At 39.8% G+C, this 20,798-nt stretch overlaps 1 protein-coding gene across 2 annotated transcripts in view; it reads right to left on the bottom strand.

Annotated features, from left to right (window-relative positions):
* EPAS1 (endothelial PAS domain protein 1) overlaps window positions 1–20,798 on the bottom strand; it is a 118,742-nt gene that overhangs the window by 10,990 nt on the left and 86,954 nt on the right. For both annotated transcript variants that reach the window (XM_032215814.1, XM_032215815.1), the window contains 5 exons: window positions 11,930–12,036; window positions 3,915–4,062; window positions 2,566–2,774; window positions 1,854–2,041; window positions 445–555 (listed from right to left, as the gene is read on the bottom strand). In XM_032215814.1, coding sequence (XP_032071705.1) covers window positions 445–555; window positions 1,854–2,041; window positions 2,566–2,774; window positions 3,915–4,062; window positions 11,930–12,036 — 763 coding nt within the window. The remainder of the gene's footprint in view (window positions 1–444; window positions 556–1,853; window positions 2,042–2,565; window positions 2,775–3,914; window positions 4,063–11,929; window positions 12,037–20,798) is intronic.

Genomic DNA, 20,798 nt, shown 5'->3' with positions numbered 1-20,798 from the left:
CAAACTCTGTTTTCGCTGACAGAGGATTGTAAGAGATCATTGTAACAAAAACGGAGTCAGGAGCCCATTCTCTCTGCCATAGTACTCGGGCCACCATGGGTGCCCCCAAAATGAGTGACATCAAGTTGGCCACACCCATCCTGGCCTCGCCCACTCTGCCATCTCCGAGGTCAAACACAACCCTGATGTAGCCCTCAACAAAATCGAGTTTGACACCCCTGCCGTAGCCTGATATTGCCAAGTTGAAAAGCCCAGTCTAAGGAAATGGAAGTGATTTTCCCATTATATCTCTCCCATTAATGCAGAACTCCTGCTCTATAACTGCTTCCCATTTTAATGAATAAGAGGAGTAGCCACTGACTCTTAAGTCTGCATGGAAGGAACTGAAACAACATGGTCTCTTGAGTTTTGGTTTGATGCTAATTTATTTATGATTTCTCTTACCTGTGAGCTGCATTGATTCTTGGCATCTGTGTCCATGGCAAAAAGCTTCTCAATCATCTCTATCTTCAGGTCTTCATCTAAAGAAGTGTAATAATCTCCTGGGCTACTTGGCTTTAGGATGAAATGAGAAGACAGACTATCAGCAAGTACACAAATGGTTAGCTGCATAGAATGAAACATTAGAAAGAAAAGATGTGGCCAACTGTCCTGATACTCCCATTTCTTATCGCTTGGAGATGCAAAGATGTGTCTTGCTTCACATTCAAAATATGATGCAAAAATGCTGACAGAAACAGAGCACACTGAATTGTGCTTCTTTCTTCTCCTTCTGCTGATTCACGGATCAGGGCTGATTTAGCCAAAACTCCACTGAGTGAGAGAATTGTAAACTGGGTCCCACTGCTTCTGGCCTTAAAGGTTGATATATAATTAGATGAGATAATGGAAAATATTTGCATTTCTGTATGGGAGCACTTCTTTCCCGATCTTGCCTTTGTATTTACTGGTGACTTTCCATATTAACCTCTTAAAGTTTGGGAATGGCTGCTCCCCTTCTAAGCTACCGGTGTGTGTGTGTGTGTGTGTGTGTGTGTGTCTTACTCAGGGCCGGATTTAGATGAAAAGAGGCCCTAGGCTATTCCACTTATGAGGCCCTTTCACCTCCCATTTTGAAGTTTGTAAATTACATGAGAGACAATAAAATACATCATTACTGTGATATATATCAATATATCAATATATATATCCCGACGAAGGGTGGCTCTGCTCTGCGGCAAAGGCAGCGAGGCCAGCCGCCTCCCCTGCTGCACTCAGCTGCCTGGCTCGGCCCCCTCGCCCTCACCTGCCTAGCCGCTGGTGGGCTCTGTGTCGACGGGGCGGCTACTGGGAGAGGCCGCGCCTCTCGCCCGACCGCCGGTGCCGGGAACGTGGGCGGGCTCCCCAACTGCCGCGGCGCTGGAACGATCTTAACCAATACATTTTTATGTTTGTTTATTAGTCATATGCATAGAATTTCTCCTTATTTTCGGTTCAGTGTTTTAGTGTTCACTGTTTTTAGATTAGTGTAATTTTAATTTTGCTAACAATTTGAATGTAGGCCGCTCTTGATCTTGAGGGCCTAGGCTGAAGCCTAGTTAGCCTATAGGAAAATCCAGCCCTGGTCTTACTGATACATTCTCTGAAAATGTCATTCCTTTTCTCTCATTTTTATGTCCTGAATGAAGTAGGATTACACCAAACTAATCTGATATTTTATATAGGTTTTGGGTTCAGTGGATAAAGGCAACTGGAAGTAATCCCTTAAAAAAACCTATTTCTACTATAATTCCAGTTAGTGCTGCTGGAAAAAACCACCCCCATACTTCAAAGCTGGCAATGCTGCCGTATTTCAACGCAAAATTCTTTCTTACGGTGGAACAGCTGCTGTTGCTGCTTGCACTGGGAGTGCTGCTGCCAGGTGCCACTTGAGGCAAGGTAAATGATGGTACAGTCAGCTTTTCAGCCTGGGATGCCTGGTTCTTCCCTTCTGGAGACCACGGAGTGTTTGAAGTCATCACAGCTTTGTTGTAGGTAGGAATTTCCTCAAGCTTTTGCGTTCCTGAAATTGAGGCAAGCAAGGTCAGCTCATCCTTGGTACTAGCAATCCTAGTACTTTTTTTTTTAAGAAAAAGAAAACAAATTGGGATATTTGGATATTCAGATGGGGAAGCTTACCTTACTCCCCAAATAGCGGATAGCTAAATTTTAATTTAGTGGGAGATATTAGGCCTTATTCAATGGTCACTAATGCTTTTTTATAAGTTTGAAGAAACTGATATGTATGTCAATAAATGACCTTCTTTAATCAATCAATACCAATCAGTCAATTAATCATACTTCCACTCTGCTACAATCAAAATAACTCTTGGTTGCTTGTGCTCTATATAATCAAGAATTAAAATATCTACAGTTAGAGTAATAATTCAGTATGAAACATAATACTAATTATCCACCCATCCCTCCATCACTGTGTTTATCTGATACTTTGTGGGAGATGCTACAATCTACTAACTCTCTTGTGATTAACTACTATACAAAGGGAAGATGATTGTCATCACTTATTCTTCCCAAAATATTACTAACCAAAGTCAAGAGAAATAATTGCATCGCCTGGAGTTGGTGCCAACTGAGCAAGTTCTTCTGGTTCTTCCTTCAGCTTGGTGAATAAGAAGTCACTCTTACCAGCCACTGGAATTCCATGGTCATACATAGAGTTCATGGCCATCATATGAGGCTTAAATAGTGATTCTGTCTGATCCATGGAGAAGACAATGTCGTTGTTCTCTATTTCACTAACAAGATAAAGTGTTAGATATTTTGTATTATGGAAGACAGTATTCATGTAAATACAAAGGATAGAAATAAGAGAGCTAACCAAAGATCTGAACAACTAGATATTGTTGGCTTACAACCATCTCTGGCCCTGGGATTCTCCAACAGTTTCCCCACTCCATCCTTGCCCTGTTATTTGAGGAATTTGCATATGGCTTCATAAAAAGTGTCTATGGAAATTCCCAGTCATCCAGGTAATGGCTGTCTCAAATATGCTTTCTCAAAAGGCAACAGGACTTACAATACAACACAAGAGCAGAGTTGGAAGGGACTTTGGAGGTCTTCTAGTCCAACCCCCTGCCTAGGCAGGAAACTTTATACCGTTTCACACAGATGGCTATCCAACATCTGCTTAAAGACTTCCAGTGTTGGGGCATTCACAACTTCTGGAGGCAAGCTGTTCCACTGATTAATTGTTCTCCTCAGTTCTAAGTTGCTTCTCTCATTGATTAGTTTCCACCCATTGCTTCTTGTTCTACCCTCAGGTCCCTTGGAGAATAGTTTGACTTCCTCTTCTTTTTGGCAACCCCTGAGATATTGGAGCACTGCTATCATGTCTCCCCTAGTTCTTCTTTTCGTTAAACTAGACATACCCAGTTCCTGCAACCATTCTTCATATGTTTTAGTCTCCAGTCCCCTAATCATCTTTGTTGCTCTTCTCTGCACTCTTTCTAGAGTCTCCACATCTTTTCTACATCATGGTGACCAAAACTAAATGCAGTATTCCATGTGTGGCCTTATCAAGGCATTATAAAGTGGTATTAAACTTCACGTGATCTTGATTCGATCCCTGTTTATGCAGCCTAGAACTGTGTTGGCTTTTTTGGCAGCTGCTGCACACTGCTGGCTCATATTTAAATGGTTGTCCAACTTTGTTTTTTTTCTTTGTGGAAGACATTACACTTCTCATCCAAGAAACTTCTTTCAGGTCAGTTCAATCCCCACTATTCAGTCAGAACTAAAGAAGCTTCTTGGATGAGAAGTGAAACATCTTCCTCAAGGAAAAAGCATTTTTGAGATGTCCTACAGAAATAAACAAAACTATTCAGCCTGTATTGCTTCTTAATCAATTCTCATTCTCGGGATTTCAGCTGCCTTACCTTAGAACATAGTTAACACAAATTATACACTGAGGTTGCAAGTTCCGAGTATTGTAGATGACTGTTCCTTGGGTTTCAAGCCACACATAGCCACCATGCTTGGCAAGCATGCGATACTGCCCTGTAACCACTTGACCTTTTCCACATACTGGAGATAAAGAAGGAAAGGAAAACATGCAAAGAAGAGAAATTGCATTTCAATATCATTTTTCAGTATTATGCCACTTTGCTAAAATCATCAGAAATTTGTGGCACCACAAATATTGTGAAAGTATTAATTCACTTGAAACAAAGTAAGGAGCAGCAAGACAATGTAAGGGCCCATTTCAGTTCTCAACCCTTGCAAGCTTCCAATTGACCTTCCTTTTCCATTGGTGCGTCTTCTAAGAGAGGAGAAAACTCTGATGAGAGAAATCAGCCATCTCCATTATTCCCATTGGCATTTCTATTTCTATCTGGCAGAAGTCAAGTCTTTGATGGATTTGGGTACTTCGGTATGACCTCCTTGGCAGTTTTCCAGGGATCACAGAATTCACCTGATTCCCTCCTTGAGATTAGAGGCAGTTTCCAGAACTGTGTTCCCTGGGTTGTCATTTTCCTCAGCCTTGAAGCTGGCTTAATTCTGATTTAGATGAGAATTTATGCACTTATTGGACCAGTAGAATTATAATGTATATCCCAAAGTTACAACCAATGATAGGCTATGCAAACCTCAAAGGAACAACAACAAAGGCAAGAAAAACAATGATTGCTGCTTGATGGGTTTGTAAATATTGTAAATAATATTGATTAGATTTATTATTTTTATTTTGAATAGCTGTAATTTGTGTTCATTCTAAATCATATTGGGAACTATTATAACAGAAATGTGATATATAAAATAACCAAGCAAACAAATTTTGCTTTGAGGAAAGACAAAAGTCCTGCCCCACATTAGTAATTAGAAATACCTTCCTCCCACCTTGACATTATAAGGACTGCAAAATTCTTGCATCATTTAAATCTCAGTTTCCAAAATACTTTGCACAATTTTGCAAATGGAAAATCTGAGAGGCTCTAATTTTGGGACTTGCTTCTGAGTAGGTGTTCATCAAATATCATTATAATACATACCAATGTGGTGTTGTGATGGAGATTCTAGGACTAGAACCGGCAAAATCCAGGTTCGGGGCTGCCCTTAGCTAGGGAAACTGACTGGATGTTTATGGGCCAATCTTGCTCTCTCAGCTCAACCTACTTTTTGTTGTGATAAAAATGCAAGAATAGAATTCTATGTAACCCATCTTGAGTTCCCATTTAGTGTAAACAGAAGTTTCTAAGGAACTACTTAATAAACAGGACTTTTCTGAGATAACCACAGAACCTTTTTAGGGTGAAAAAAATAGCCACACTAAATCCTTTGTTTATGTATAATCTACAAAGCGCTCCACTAATGTTTTTATTGCATCCCTTTATTGGTGAAGTTCTGCATTCAGAATAATCTTGCTCTTAAAAAGATTATATTTTGATTATTAGATTAGTGAGGTGCATAAACAAAAAAAATCAAAGATTTTGTCTGAAAACCATTTAAGCAAATGGCTTCTGTATGTCTGTGAAACATTATTACATGGGATTTTTAATAGAGAACTCATTAAGGTATCATCATGTGATGTGCCTGTTATATTACTCAGAGGAGTTTTAGTGCTTTCATCTTTAAAAGAAAACAAGTCACACCATGTTCTGATACAAGAAGTTGCTGTTACAGATGTGTTAATATAGAATGCTATCCAATGGTGGATAATTGTTTCATTTTGGGCCAACTGAAGGGTGACTGCTAGCTGATCACTACAAAAAAGGAAACAAATCACTGAACAGTTTTCCATTTAATTTGCACACCAGGGGTGGGTCCTGGCCGGCACTACTGCTGGTTCGCTCGTGTGTGTGTGTGTGCTTCACACATGTGCTTGATGCATGCGCATGCACTGCCGGTTCCAATGACCCAGGCCGCCAAACCACTACTGGTTTGACTGAACTCATCCAAACCGGTAGCAATCCACCACATGCTGCTTGCCACCTTTAATAAATTGGATGTTAGCAACAAATTTGGCCTTCCATTGCTCACTTGCAATTTCTAGTAACTTATAAACAAGCTAAAAATACTGCTATTAATTTGCAGTTAGTAGTGAATTCTGAAATGGGATGAGGAGATTCTTGCAAAACAGGACTCCGAGAAGACCTTTTCAACTAACTGATGTTATTAAAAAGGTTGAAATGTTTGCAATTCCCTTCAATAATTCATTTTAGACTCTGGTTAAATGCAGACTTCATGTTTTTAATACAAGCTCTTTCCCCTTCCCCTATGCCTTTTGATTAGTTCGCAGTCTTGTCTGGAGTTTTGATAACTGGAAATCTTGCACATTGTGAGTTGACTTATTAAGGATACTGCCCTAACATACTGAATTTAGAATGCTGTTTCCCACCCCTCCTCTGATTCAAGTTTTCACAATGAACTATAGTCATAAATAGCTGAATTTCTGGAAGAAGTCTAGTCTGTGATGCTATTGTTAAATTTAGAAGTGTTACCATAAACCAGGAAGCAGGAACATTAGATTAAACCACATCCTAAATCAAACTGATTGGAAAGATACAACACTAAGTCAAAGCTGGAGTCCTTTAAATCTGAATTATCTAGCAGCTTCACAACAATTCAGAGCACACTGCACAATCACTTTGTCCTGTGTCTATGATTTTCACTATTTGTATGGTACACAAGGTACTACCAAACCAATACTCCTGATGCTCTTTCTCTTTCAATATTCCATTTTTTCCAAGACTGTTCTCATGATAGTTTTCTAAAAGGTTAAAAGTAAAGGATCCCCTTGCACATATATGCTAGTTGTTCCTGACTCTAGGGGGCCGTGCTCATCTCCCTTTCAAAGCCGAAGAGCCAGCGCTATTAACTTCCCACCAAGGTGGTCCCTGTTTTTCTACTTGCATTTGTACATGCTTTCAAACTGCTAAGTTTGGCAGAAGGTGGGACAAGTAACGGGAGCTCACTCCGTTACACGGCACTAGGGATTCCAACTGCCGATTTTTTTGATCAACCAGCTCAGCGTCTTAGCCACTGTTGCAATTGTTTTGAAACATTTTCCCCACCCCCACCTTCTTCTTTTACTTCAGATTAAGGAATGTGATTTTATAGGTTTAATATATTTTTCATCTGCATAAATTTGAATGTTTACATTTTTACACAGCCATGCAGGTGAACATGCAGTTAAGGGATATTAAACTACAACTTCACAGCTTAAATTACAGCATGATCTCCTACTTCCTTACTCACTAAACTATAGAGCACTTTGTGGCTTACTTTGAGCCGAGGTGGTGCAGTGGTTAGGGTGCAGTACTGCAGGCCACTTCAGCTGACTGTTATCTGCAGTTCAGCGGTTCTAATCTCACCGGCTCAAGGTTGACTCAGCCTTCCATCCTTCTGAGGTGGGTGAAATGAGGACCCAGACTGTGGGGGCGATATGCTGACTCTGTAAACCGCTTAGAGAAGGCTGAAAGCCCTCTGAAGTGGTATATAAGTCTAACTGCTAACTGCTATTGCTATTTCTACACTAGACCATATCCCTGCGCAGTTGCACATTCATGCACGCAGTAGTCCTCAATTTACAACTACAATTGATCAAACCTGATTTTATGACCAATTTTATTGCAGTCATTAAGTGGATCATGTAGTTGTTAAGTAAATCATATCATCGTTAAGTGACTCTGGCTTCCCCAACTGACTTTGCTTGTCAGAAACCAACAGGAAAGATCACACATCACGTTCACGATTGCAAAATGCTGCAACTGTCAAAAATGGGAGCCAGTTGCCAAGTGCCAATTAAGATCACGTAGTTGTGGGTGGTTTGTGACAGTCATAAATTTGAGGACAGATCACACGTGACTTTTTCTTCGGCCTTGTAACCTTGGTTAAATAAATGGTTAAGTGAGGGGCTGGCTGTACCTTATTGAATATAATTTCCTAATTTAAAAGACTACAGTTGTTTTAAATGGCAAAGATACATATAAGCTAGATTTAAAAAAAAAAAAAGGCTGGCAACTGAAATGAATAATAAAGTTCAGTAGGATCGGGACAGACTGAAAATTGAAATTAAAATTAGTATTAGTATTAATACCGTTTGGATGATTCTATAGCATACTATGAGTACATATAAGACAGTGTTTCTCAACCTTGGCCACTTGAAGATGTCCAGACTTCAACTCCCAGAATTCCCCAGCCAGCATTCGCTGGCTGGGGAATTCTGGAAGTTGAAGTACAGACATCTTCAAGTGGCCAAGGTTGAGAAACACTGATATAAGAGAAAAGATTCTTTCTCTCTTTTCTCCCTGCCATAATTATGTTAATAAAGAACTCAGTCAGCAAACATACATACTATTCCATCCTCCTTCTATTTTTCCCACAACAACATTCCTGTGAGGTGGCTGGGCTGAGAGAGAGGGACTAGTGAAAGTTACATGCCTAAAATGGGACTAGAACTCATTGTTTCCTAGTGTCTTAGCCTGGTGCCAAATTAAATAAATTCATTATTTTTTATCCCAGCTTCATTATTTTTATTAATAACTCCAGGGAATATATCCAATACTATCTTAGACTTGCATTTGATAACTCCAATAAAAATTCTGAAAGTTTGAAATGGGGTCTTCACTCACTTTTTAAAATTATTATTCTTGGTCATTAAAACAGTTATATTTTTTTAAATAAAACACAAATAAACAAATTGTGTCTTATTCTCCAGTAAAAATAGAAATGCTAGGACATTGTACAAGCACTTTTGAAACTGGAATTGGCACTTAATTGTTTATGATTGCCTATAACAGGAGTTATATTAAAAAAATTATGAAATATCATGGGTATTCCCCTAAAAAGGCTTACCAGTCACAAAACACCAATTTAAGCAAACCTGTAAGAACACAAACACCCCCGCCCCCATGAATGTATGCTAATACCTCATTTTCAGTACACAATCTTTTCCTCCTGTTCTTAGGGGAAGGGGGGTGGGAAGCCATAGGAAAATTGAGACACCATTCCACAATGACAATGTATAGGCGACTATAATTAGCATCTATTTTTAGATATTATGTAACAAGCTACAGTGAGAAACAATATGAAAGGAATTAAGATACAAGAGGACGGACAGCAATAAAAATAGAACAAGCTGCAATCCTGCTTTCATTTATCTGAGGGTTAATAAATCATGATGAGAATGACTTCTGAGTCATACTGACTTCTGAGACATACATAGTATGTCTCAGTTTATGTTTTGTTCTAAATATACAAGCATTAAGAAAGGAAAGCTGTAAGAGTTTATACATATATGGCTGCATGATTCACTAGAGACTTCTAAAACATGGCCATCCATAGGTTGGCCTTCTGGTGCCTTGGGCAATTCTCTGAACCTTGGCATATGGACATCTTTTAAAGGGTCTCTAATATTTCCCAACCAAAGCACTATTTTTATTAATCGTAGCAGCATATGGTGTTATTGCATTACCCTGGAAACCACAATGCAATTACAAAGTAGTAGTTTGGCTGACCATTTACCAGCTTCATTGTAGGACATGCTCACATGCTTCCCAAGGTGCACCACAGGAGGGCAAGCTGGCTTTGCATCAGAAAGAAAGACAAGCAGCTCTCCTGAAGTGTTATTGAAGGTCCCTCTCTTCTTCGGACCTGTCTTGCAAATGGGTGCTGCAAGTGGAAAGGTTCAGAGCGGGCAGAAATCTCCCTGCCTGTACGGAGCACCAACTCGTCTTCCCACTGAAGTGGTACCTATTTACCTATTTGCACAGAACATGCTTTTGAACTGTTAGGTGGATAGAATCTGAGGCGAGTGATGAGAGCTCACCCTGCCACACAGTGCTAGGACTCAAACCTTTGGAGCAGACACCATCTCCAGCATCATTAAGCCACCGAGCTGCCACACCTCTATAAAACACTGAGCAGGGGATTGGATTCAGTGACCTAAATAGCCCCTTTATTTCTGTTTCTAATAACTGTATTACTCAGTAGATTGGTACCCATGTATGAATTCTTCAGGTTGCTTTTCCTGTAACATGTTTCACACAGCTATTTGTTTATTTATAGTTTCATAAAAGCCTCTACTTTTTCATTTGCTCTTCATTATGTATTTCCCCTTCCCGCAAAAAACCCACTGCCAAATCCCTAACATAGGTAAATTATTTTACCCATTTCCTGTTAGCATTTATAACATTTATCAAATACCATTCTTACTTTAATGACATCAAGGTAGGTTTTTGTTTATTTATTTTCTGCTTGAGAAAAACTAACTTTCTAATTACAAGCTAAAAGCAGCAATAACTTTTATGGTGCTTTAAACACTTACAGACATATTGCAGTGTTAGCCACAGTAAGCAATAGTATTTATGTATGTATGTATGTATGTATGTATGTATGTATGTATGTATGTATGTATTTATTTATTTATTTATTTATTTATTTATTTATTTATTTATTTATTTATTTATTTATTTATGATATTTGGAGGACACCTGAGCACAGAATGACCCTGGGGTCTTAAAGTAGAAAATCCTACATATACAGACAAGCATATTCCCGGTAACTTAAAACATAACCAACAGGGTCTCCACAAGCATCCTACTGGAGGACCTGGAACAACAGCCAAATTTTGAAAGACTCTCTGAACATTATCAGGGTGATAGCCAATGGATGTCTGGGGATACAGTATCTCATTCCAAAGGGCAGCACAATTACTGAGAAGGAATGCTTCTTGGCCCTGATAGATGATATTGTTTGATCCAGGAGACCTGAAACGCATCACTGCCCAGTTTAATTGGGTGGACAGAAATAACCTGGCCCTAAGCCATGAATGGTGGCATATCTGCAAATGTATAGGTAAGTCTGTATGTGATGAATGATGAAACAGGATCCAGTCTGGGTTGGTCACCAGGACCAAAGATTTATTCTTCCAAGTTTTTAGCTCATCATCAGGGAACTTCTCTCTTTCTTTCTGGAATATGTGCAATGACTGTTCTACATGTTATATTTATACAGTTCCTGTTGTGTGCATCTTTTAGTTGTTAACTAGAGTATTGATGACTGGTTAGTATATCATTAATTGTTGTTGCCTTCTGCCACTGTATCCTCAACTCCTAAGTACTTATTAGGCAAGAGGTAAGTCAGCACTCATATTGACTGACAAGGGGCCTGTTTCCCAGGCTTCAATCATTTTTCTGGCTGTTTTTGTCCCTGCTCAGCCAACAATCATAGTAGTTGCAAAATTGAATGCAATGTCCTTGTTCACTGCAATGTGAGTTGAGTTCAAATCATTGGTAAGAAAGTTTGGAAGATCGGAAGACCAGGTGACCGCTCAGATAGGATCTTGCAACATTATCCTGAGACACATGTATTAACCTTTATCCACAATGAGGAAGCAGTTGAATTCAGCAATGGGTAAAGTGGCCTCAGAGTCACATGAAACTCCCTATCAATTTAAGCATATCCCACACCAGAGGTTCCCTCTGATTGCACTGCCAATTTTTGCTTATATAAATAGGTGTTTAACACCTAAAACTCCCCCCCCTCAAATAAGGAGACATTTGTTTAATCCTGCCCATGTGCAGGAAGCCTATCTGCATTCTCTCCTGACCATAGTGACAACAGTAATGCACAAGTTATTATAATTTTTTTTGGCTCTTTCAGCTTTTTATTTTCTTAAATAATATGGTCATTTTTTGAAAGGATTGTTTCTCAATATTAATTATTTTCCAAATCACACCATTTACAGGAAATTGGAGACATACAGATAGCCTTCTATACAGATGTCTGTAGAAATACATCTCCAACTGGGGTCCCTGACATGCAAGCCTCTGTGAAAGAGACATAAGGCTCATAGTCTAGATGATGATGATGATGGTGAAGATGATGATGATTATCCTGGCTGACTAGAGTCATGTTCACCTAATAATTATAGTTTTTAAGGGTGACTTACAGTTTTGATGACTTTTGGTCATACTCTCAGAATCCAGTGCATGATAGAATTCATAGGCAGAACGGCCCAGCAGCTCCTCTGGATGATATCCAACTAATTCCGTTATCCTTTACAAAATATACATATATTAATTACATACTGAATTTAAAAGAAGAATCCTACAAGAAGAAATGATTGAATACATTATACCCACAGTCTGTTCTTGCCAAATCTACAGAAGTGATCATCAAGTGCTGAATAATCCAGGTAACTGCATGTAACACACATTTCATTTAAAACAAGAGCTATTTAATGCACAATCTTACATGTCGGTTAGATCTGTAGTTTTAGCCTAGCATTAGTAAGGGTTCCTGAATGAGCAGAATAATTCCTGTGACCTGGTTAGATAAAGTTTTGTAGATTTGTACTGCATCTCCTATCTTCCATTCTAAGGACTTCTAGCTGAAAAAAGGTGTAAGTCTCCAGAGTGTTTATGATTAGGAAATCAAATCCATACTTCAAGCTATAATCAGACACATTGCTCATGACTTTTTCAATGGTTATACTTCTTTTTCCCTCTCCCATATCATTTTTTACTCAACCATGGTGCAAATATTGCACCTACATTACAGTTACCCGTGATCAGCTTTAACCAAAGTTTCCAAATTATTCAAGTCAATTATATTACATTATCAATAAAACCTACATAATGGGACTCTATGGAGAACTTCAAAAAGATATAGAATAGAGAAATTTGCATATGATCCTAAGGAGAATCATATTTGATTCATATTTTGATTATCTCTTAATTCTAGGTAAGAAATGAAGTAACTTCCATGTCTTGGGATAACAACTACAGCTCTGATTACTCTTGAAACAACTGACTGGAAGAAAGCCATGGGGTGAGGTGGAATTTAATAAAATACTGAATTAAAAATTGAACCTTTGACTTTTGTTCCTCTTTAAGGTTCAATAATTTACACAGTGTTGACTTATTCAGTTGGAATTTATAGTGAGGAATTAGCTCATTGTTTTTGATATTTCCTTTACTAAAGCAAAAATTAAACAAAAAAATACTAGGCAAGCTAGTAACACTGAGGTTGTCCCAGATCTCCATGAGAATCATCTGGTGTACTTTATGCAATAATGCTTCCTATCCTAACATAAATTCCACAAGGATTTTCACATAGTGACTCCAATCTTTGCATCATCAATGTAGAAATCAGCACTAGACTACAAATCAGTGGTGCTGTAAAGATTGGTTCAAAAATCGCATACATAGGATTATCTTTTATTAAATATAACACGTATCCTATATTAAAATAATTGCCATCATTAAAAACAAAGCCTTTTTCTCCTCCTCATCAACATATCAGGGTAACCTTGTTAACATTGTGTATAGTTTTGATCATATCAAAGTCAGGCACATGAATCCTATTATCTGTATAGTATAATTGAATAAACTCTTTTTAAAAAACCGTGAAATGAAAAGACTACAATGAGGTTACTCCCTCCCCTTTGAACTGCATCACTCCTGGTTGACGTTAAACTTACAAAGCCAGGAAATAAAACCTTAGAACAAATACGGCGTCTCCTCTGCCTGTAAGCACGTAGTTGCCATTATCCCTAATGACGGTAACACTGTCATTATTCTCACAAGGATTGTGATTTTTGTGCTGCCCTGAAGGAGTCTGGCTTTTCTTTTTCTTCATCTTGTCCCTCTTTTCATGCAATTAAAGGGCACTTTCATTCAGCCACTAGTTTTGCCCTCTTATTCACCACAGCAGTTTTGCACCTGTAAGAGTTTTTTTTTTACTGCTGATTTTGTGACTTGTGGTTGATAACTGAGGAAGGAAGAAAATAGAAAGCCCATCCAGCTGACCCAGAGGAGAGTCATCATTTTGCCCAAGTGTTTGCTCACTACATTTGCTTTTCAGAAGGAGAAAATATACCAGGGACTGTACAAAGAAGACAACCCTACTTCCCTACTTTAATTAAAGCATGGGAAATAGTGGTAGGTGCTATAATGGTGGTAGGTACCAAACAGAGAGCAGGGAAGATTCAGAGCTGGGGTTCAGAAGCCAAGAACCAATAGGCAACTGTGAACCCTGAAGCTTCATAGGAAACTGCAAAATCAACATTAAGAATTCACTATAAACATTTCATTTAGTTGTCTTGCTTCATAAGGTATGGGTTGCTGGTTGCAATGCAATGCTCTCATAGCGATTGTCTCCAAAAGCCAGTGAAACAGTATATAATAAATGGTGGATGTGGCAGTATCTGAAGACAGCAGAACAGAATAGAATAGAAAGAACTGGGAAAGATAACAAAATACAAAGACCTGAAAATAGAAATAGAATGACTATGGCAGAAGAAAACAAGTTAATACCAATAGTAATAGGTGCCTTGGGTGCAATCCCAAAATAAATGGAGCACCATTTGAACACCATCGGCCTTGACAAAGTCACCATCAGGCAATTACAAAAGACAGCTTTATTCATAACAACTTACACCCTGTGGTGATACCTTTAATACCATCAAACATCAACATCTCCCTATCCCAGGTCTTCGGGAAAGACTCGATTGATAGTTAAAAATGCCAAATCCAGTCTGAACATCTTGGTGACCAAGTAACAAACCATAATAATAATAACAATAGTTATGAGATATGTAATTTTCTCATTTCAATTCAGTTAATGCAGGAGTAAGATCCAGTAATTAGAACTTCTAAATAATATTGCTTAAGATTGTAGTTTTACGGCTATAGGCTAATTTCACTTTTATATGGCACTATTAGTATCTTGTTCTTTGCCCAACTCTGACATTGGTCATCCTAACTCCCTTTTTGGGAAATGCCAAGACACATCAATGCAGAATTTAGGCAATTACTGATTTCCCAACACATGCACTTTTATATGAGCAACTCTCAGGGCTATGACATACATTTAACAGGGTGTGTATTTTTCAAATCAGTCTATTACAGGATAGGTGGGATATTAGCATTTAATGTGACTGTCTTTTAAAATGTTAGAATAAGTACCATTCAGGAACTTTTGAACTTTTCTCTAGTGCTGAAAGACAACATTATGCATTTTAGACATTTAATATACCACTTTATTTTAATCTTATTTTTTCAACCTGCATCAAACCTCCTTCATGTGGCATTAGCCTCTTAAATACATACACCTTTAAAGCACTTCTTATAGTAGTACATATATTCTGTGGAAATGTCACGTCAACGGGATCATATGTATTATTGGATTAGAAGATCTTTTGGACAAAGGAGGTGTTATTTCACTGCCTTTTCACCCATTCTCACTAAGACCATGTCTACAAGATGGCAAATAGCTGTTTAGATCCTAAATGTCAGAGGACAATGGGTATGTTCTCAAAGACCAGACAAAGTGGAAAATAGGAAAATTCTACCCCTGACTTACATTATATAGAAATATTATCCAAGGATTATGACTTCTGATAATTGGATAAACTATCCATATGCTCTTGTTAATATTCAGCTCATCTTTAAGCAGCATTAACCTTGGGGCACTACTCCTTTAATTACAAACCTGGCCTTGGCTAATTTTTAGAAGTAAATCTTGTAATTGGTTAATTTTATTCTACTCCCCATAAAACATGATGTACTAAAAGTGTTTCTTCTTCAGCCCTTTGACCCACCTGGAACACTCTGCTGAAGTAGCCTAACAAAGAGGTACTAGTGGAGCTTTCCCTATTTCTGAAACCTACAGAACATTCAGAATCAATGCTTTTTAAAGCCTTAATGCATGCAGACTGCAGGCATGGAAATCACATTAGCTTGGTCCATGTGGCACAAAGCACCAGATGTGATGATAAATGGCCTGTCAATCTCGTATCATTTACTTCATCCCTTTCAAGTGGCACATGGTTCACGGACAGATAAGAGATGCAGCAACAGACCTGAAAGAAAGTATTCAGACTCCCATGCTACTGCGTGTGTCGCTCCATATCTAGGAGTCTCTGTCTGTACTGCGCAAAATGACAGTACTGCCTCAAATTTATCTATCTCCAGAAGATGTAGTCAAATTGACACTGACCTCTCATCTTCATTTTGTACATTTCTTAACACCTCACCCCACCTCCCCAACATCATTCATTGCCATGATGAGTCTGGAGTTGCACCAGTGTGATGTCAGTAGAAACAGAAAAGAAAATATTGCAAAAGAGTTGTTGCTTTCTGCAACAGTCCCGATTAATAAAAAGAAATGAAACCCCTACTTTTCATTGACAGCATGGAAGCAGCCAGATATATTATTAAAATAATCAGCATCTGCTTATTCCAGGTCCTTGGGAAAGATTCATTAAGTGGACAAAAATACCAATCCTGTCTAAACATCTGGCTGACTATGCAAACAACAACAACAACAACAACAACTAGAAGTTGAAATTTACATTTATATGCTTTCTGACCTCAAGTGACTGGGTGTAAAAAGCATTAGGACTCAGAAAGTCCTGTCTGAAGCCCTAGATTGGCAAATCTGTTGACACTAAAGTAAGCAGGTTTGCTGTTACTTAATTCTTGCTGGTTGCAACCAACACAGAGTTAGTAGAGCTGGCGGCAGAATAAATGACAGATGATGGCATGCAGTTACTCAATTGAGTTTCATGGATGAAGATGGTTTAGTTGTTTCTAATCTTAACCATGCTGACATGATATTATTTCTCCAATTGGCTTTAATTACACAAAATGTGTACATTTTATGAAAATATTCCCTGACAGAATGGAAGCCACAGTCTTGAGAGAAAGATCAACAACTAACTAATCATGTTTATGTGAGATGCTTAATTGGGTCAGAGGAGAAGGAATCAATGTGTCATTCAAACCAGTCGCTGCCGTGGGGTTGTAGACAGTAGATTTTTAAGTAGAGTCTTAAAACTTTAATTTTAGTCCCAAATAACCCAAAAGCTGTTACAGGCTAAATTAATTCTCCACCCATATATTTCAGAAAAACGAGAAGGTGGAGGGACTTCTTCAATCCAGCTGCTGAAACAGTCCTTAGAGGAAGTCTGAAAAATAGGCTTCTCTAAATTATTATGTTAATTATTAAATATATTTAATAATTTATTTAAATACATAAAGTTATTCAATAATTTATTAAATTACTAGGTCAATTATTAAATTATTAAAAATGGGCTTCCTAAACTATTAGGAAGGTAGGTCTACATTGATTCACAGTCATACTGTAGAGTCATAGGGGAAACTCCTCATCATCTATCACCTGATTCTTTTAAAACCAAGGACTGAATTGGGGATCTTTTTTGTGCAAAGCAGATGCTTTAGCACTGAGACATGGGTTCTCCTCTGTTTTATTTTGTTGGGTCATAAGCAAGGTTGAGGTTGAGGTTGAGGTTTATTTGATTTATATGCCGCCCTTCTCCCAAGGACTCAGGGTGGCATACAACATTAAAAGAAGCACATACTACAAAAGTTAAAAAGAAATTAAATTGGATATCCCCAAACCCAATTAAAATTAACAATGACACAATTTTTAAAAAAGAATTAAAATTAAAATTAACAATAATCAATACTTTGATTTATTTTGTTCAGGCCAGGCTGGCTTGCTGGAAAAGCCAACTTTTTAGGGCGCGTCAGAAGGACTGGAGGTCAGGGATTATACGAAGCTCCGGGGGCAGCTCATTCCAGAGGGAAGGCGCTCCCACAGAGAAGGCTCTCCCCCTGGGGGTCACCAGTCGACATTGTCTGGCCGACAGCACCCTGAGGAGGCCAACTCTGTGGGATCACACTGGACGATGGGAGGCTACCGGTGGCAGTAGGTGGTCTCGCAGGTACCCTGGGCCTAAGCCATGGAGTGCTTTAAAGGTCATAATTAATATCTTGAATCGCACCCGGAAGACAACCGGAAACCAGTGCAGGCTGCCTAAAAGGGGTGTAACATGGGAGTACCTGGGTGCTCCCATGACAACCTGTGCAACCGTATTCTGGACCAGTTGAAGCTTCCGGGTGCTCTTCAAGGGCAGCCCCATGTAGAGAGCGTTACAGTAGTCCAGGCGAGAAAGGACGAAGGCATGGGTGACTGTGCACAGAGCATCCCGATCCAGAAAGGGGCACAACTGATGTACCAGGCGAACCTGGTAAAAAGCCTCCCTGGTCACGGCCGTCAGGTGTTCTTCTAAACTAAGCCGCGTATCCAGGAGGACGGCCAGATTGCGGGCCCTCTCTGAGGGGTCTAAAATTTCTCCCCCTATCATCAAAGATGGAACAAGATACACAAATCGGGATGACGGAAACCACAGCCACTCCGTCTTGGAGGGATTGAGCTTGAGCCTGTTCCTCCCCATCCAGATCCGCACAGCTTCCAGGCATCGGGACATCATGTCGAGGGCATCGTTTGGGTGGTTTGGGGTAGAGATGAAAAGTTGGGTATTGATGATACCATACCCCAAAACCACGGATGATCTCACCCAGTGGTTTCATATATATGTTGAACAGGAGGGGTGAGAGAACCCCACAAGTGACGTGCCTCGGGGTCGATCCCTGCCTTCCAGTCAACACAAACTGTGACCGATCCAACAGGTAGGAGGAGAACCACCGTAAAACGGTGCCCCCCACTCCCAACCTCTTGAGTCGTCGCAGTAGGATACCATGGTCGATGGTATCGAAAGCCGCTGAGAGGTCTAATAGGACCAGGACAAAGGAACAGCCCCTATCCCGGGCCTGCCAGAGATCATCAACCAACGCGACCAATGCCGTCTCCATGCTGTATCCGGGCCTGAAACCCGACTGAAACGGATCCAGGTAGACAGCTTCATCCAGGGACTGGGGAAGCTGAGGTGCTACCGCATTCTCAACAACCTTCACTACAAAGCGAAGGTTGGAGAGTGGATGATAGTTGGCTAAAGAAGCTGGGTCCAGGGAAGGCTTCTTAAGGAGGGGCCTCACCACCGCCTCCTTCAAGGCGGTGGGAAAGAACCCCTCTCTCAAAGAAGCGTTGGTAATCACCTGGAGCCAGCCTCGAGTCACCTCCCGGGAAGCCGAGACTAACCAATAGGGACACGGATCCAGCACACAAGTGGCAGCACGGAGTCTCCCCATAATCCTGTCCATGCCCTCGGGGGTCACAGGATCAAACTCATCCCAGATGGTCTCCACAAGATTCATCCCCATCGACTCGCCTGAATCTACCCAGTCCAGGCCCGTCCGGATCTGAGCGATTTTATTCTGCAGATACTGAACAAATTCTTCAGCCCTACCCTGCAAGGGGTCTTTCCCAGCTCCTTGGTTAAGTAAGGAGCGGGTCACCCTAAACAGGGCGGCTGGACAGTTATCTGCAGATGCGATAAGAATGGAAAAATGTTGCTGTTTTGCCACTTTTATTGCCACTAAGTAGGATTTAATATGAATCCTTACTAGTGTTCGATCAGATTCGGATTGGCTGGCCTTCCAACCACTCTCTAGGCGTCTTTTCTGGCATTTCATCTCCCGGAGCTCCTCGGTAAACTAGGGAGCTACCCGGAATCAACACCGGGTCAGAGGCCGCAAAGGCACAACACGATCCAAAGCCCCAGTGGTTGCCCTATCCCAGGCTTCCACTAGGGCTTCGGTGGAGTTGTGAACAAGGGATTCAGGAAAAGTCCCAAGCTCCATCAGGAACCTTTCAGGGTCCATCAGGCGCCTGGGGCGGAACCATCTAGTCGGTTCCGCCTCCCTGCGGTGCGGGGTAGCAGTATGGAAGTCAAGCCTGATGAGGAAATGATCTGACCATGACAAGGTCAACTCAACCTAATTGCTTTTGCAGCCTAAATGGTTGTTTCCTTATTAGAAGATCTTGCTTATTTTTATGCCCTTGATTCAGATTGACTTCAGGTCTATCAAGCAGACTAACATAATGGCTATGTAATCTGCAAGAACCAAACAGGATTATTGAAAATTATGAAGCCAAAAGTACATTAATTGCAAAATGAGATATACAGGTAAGTGTCAGCCTTTGGGGTCAGGAAACAGATACCACAAAAAATTACTGGAACTCTACTATTATATACTATTATAACAGAATCTTGATAGCCTGACAGCTTTCCCTTCATTTTTATACCAAAAACAGTCAAGGCATGGCAACCATTAATTTCTTTTTGCCACTTTCTTGTTTGCTTGGATTAAGCTCATGTTTTACTAATTGCCACATATCCTCCAAAGAGAACTCCGTGCTTCTCTAGATTTGGCATTGGTTAATTCCTATGACAGCATAAAGCACATTTCTAGGATGCTGACAATTACTATCTCAAGTCTTGAACCATTCCAATCAAAATTACATATGCCTGTTGCCCAATCCTAAAAGCACCTATCTAAACCTTTCCTACAAATCCAGCCTTTCTAACTTAACAGAATACTGCTTACCAGTCAGTTATAGTTGTCTAGAAAATGCATTTTTGTAAAAAAATAAAAAAATATGAAAATGAGATTTGACATGGTGGGAGAAGTCAGTTTAAGAAAGACAGAATGAAAAATGGGGCAGATCTGGCAAAAGGATGTAAAAGGATGCCAGTAAAAAAAGGTCCCCAGTGAATCTTTAGGATAGGTAACTTGTCCTGTGGTTCCCAGTGCAGACAGACAAAGAAAATGTACACCAAGAGAACACAAAGGAAAGTAGGGAAACACACTTGTTTCTTCATTACCCTTAAGAAAATGAAGACCATGCTTGCAATGGCCATTTGCGTCAAGAGGTTAGAAAGCATTTCAGAAGGCCTCTGGCAAGCTTTCTCAACCTTGAACTCACAAAGGGTCCTGAGCAGAAGGGAGCATTGTTATCTTACATATTGCAAACCAATATAAAATAAGTAAACAACATAAAAGAAAGAACAGAAAAGCTTACTCTCATACTGAAATGCTAAATGATAT

Source organism: Thamnophis elegans, chromosome 4 (assembly GCF_009769535.1).
Source record: "Thamnophis elegans isolate rThaEle1 chromosome 4, rThaEle1.pri, whole genome shotgun sequence".
NCBI lineage: Eukaryota > Metazoa > Chordata > Lepidosauria > Squamata > Colubridae > Thamnophis > Thamnophis elegans.
The sequence above is the reverse complement of the archived record's forward strand: the minus strand, read 5'-3'. Positions and strand labels throughout refer to the sequence as shown.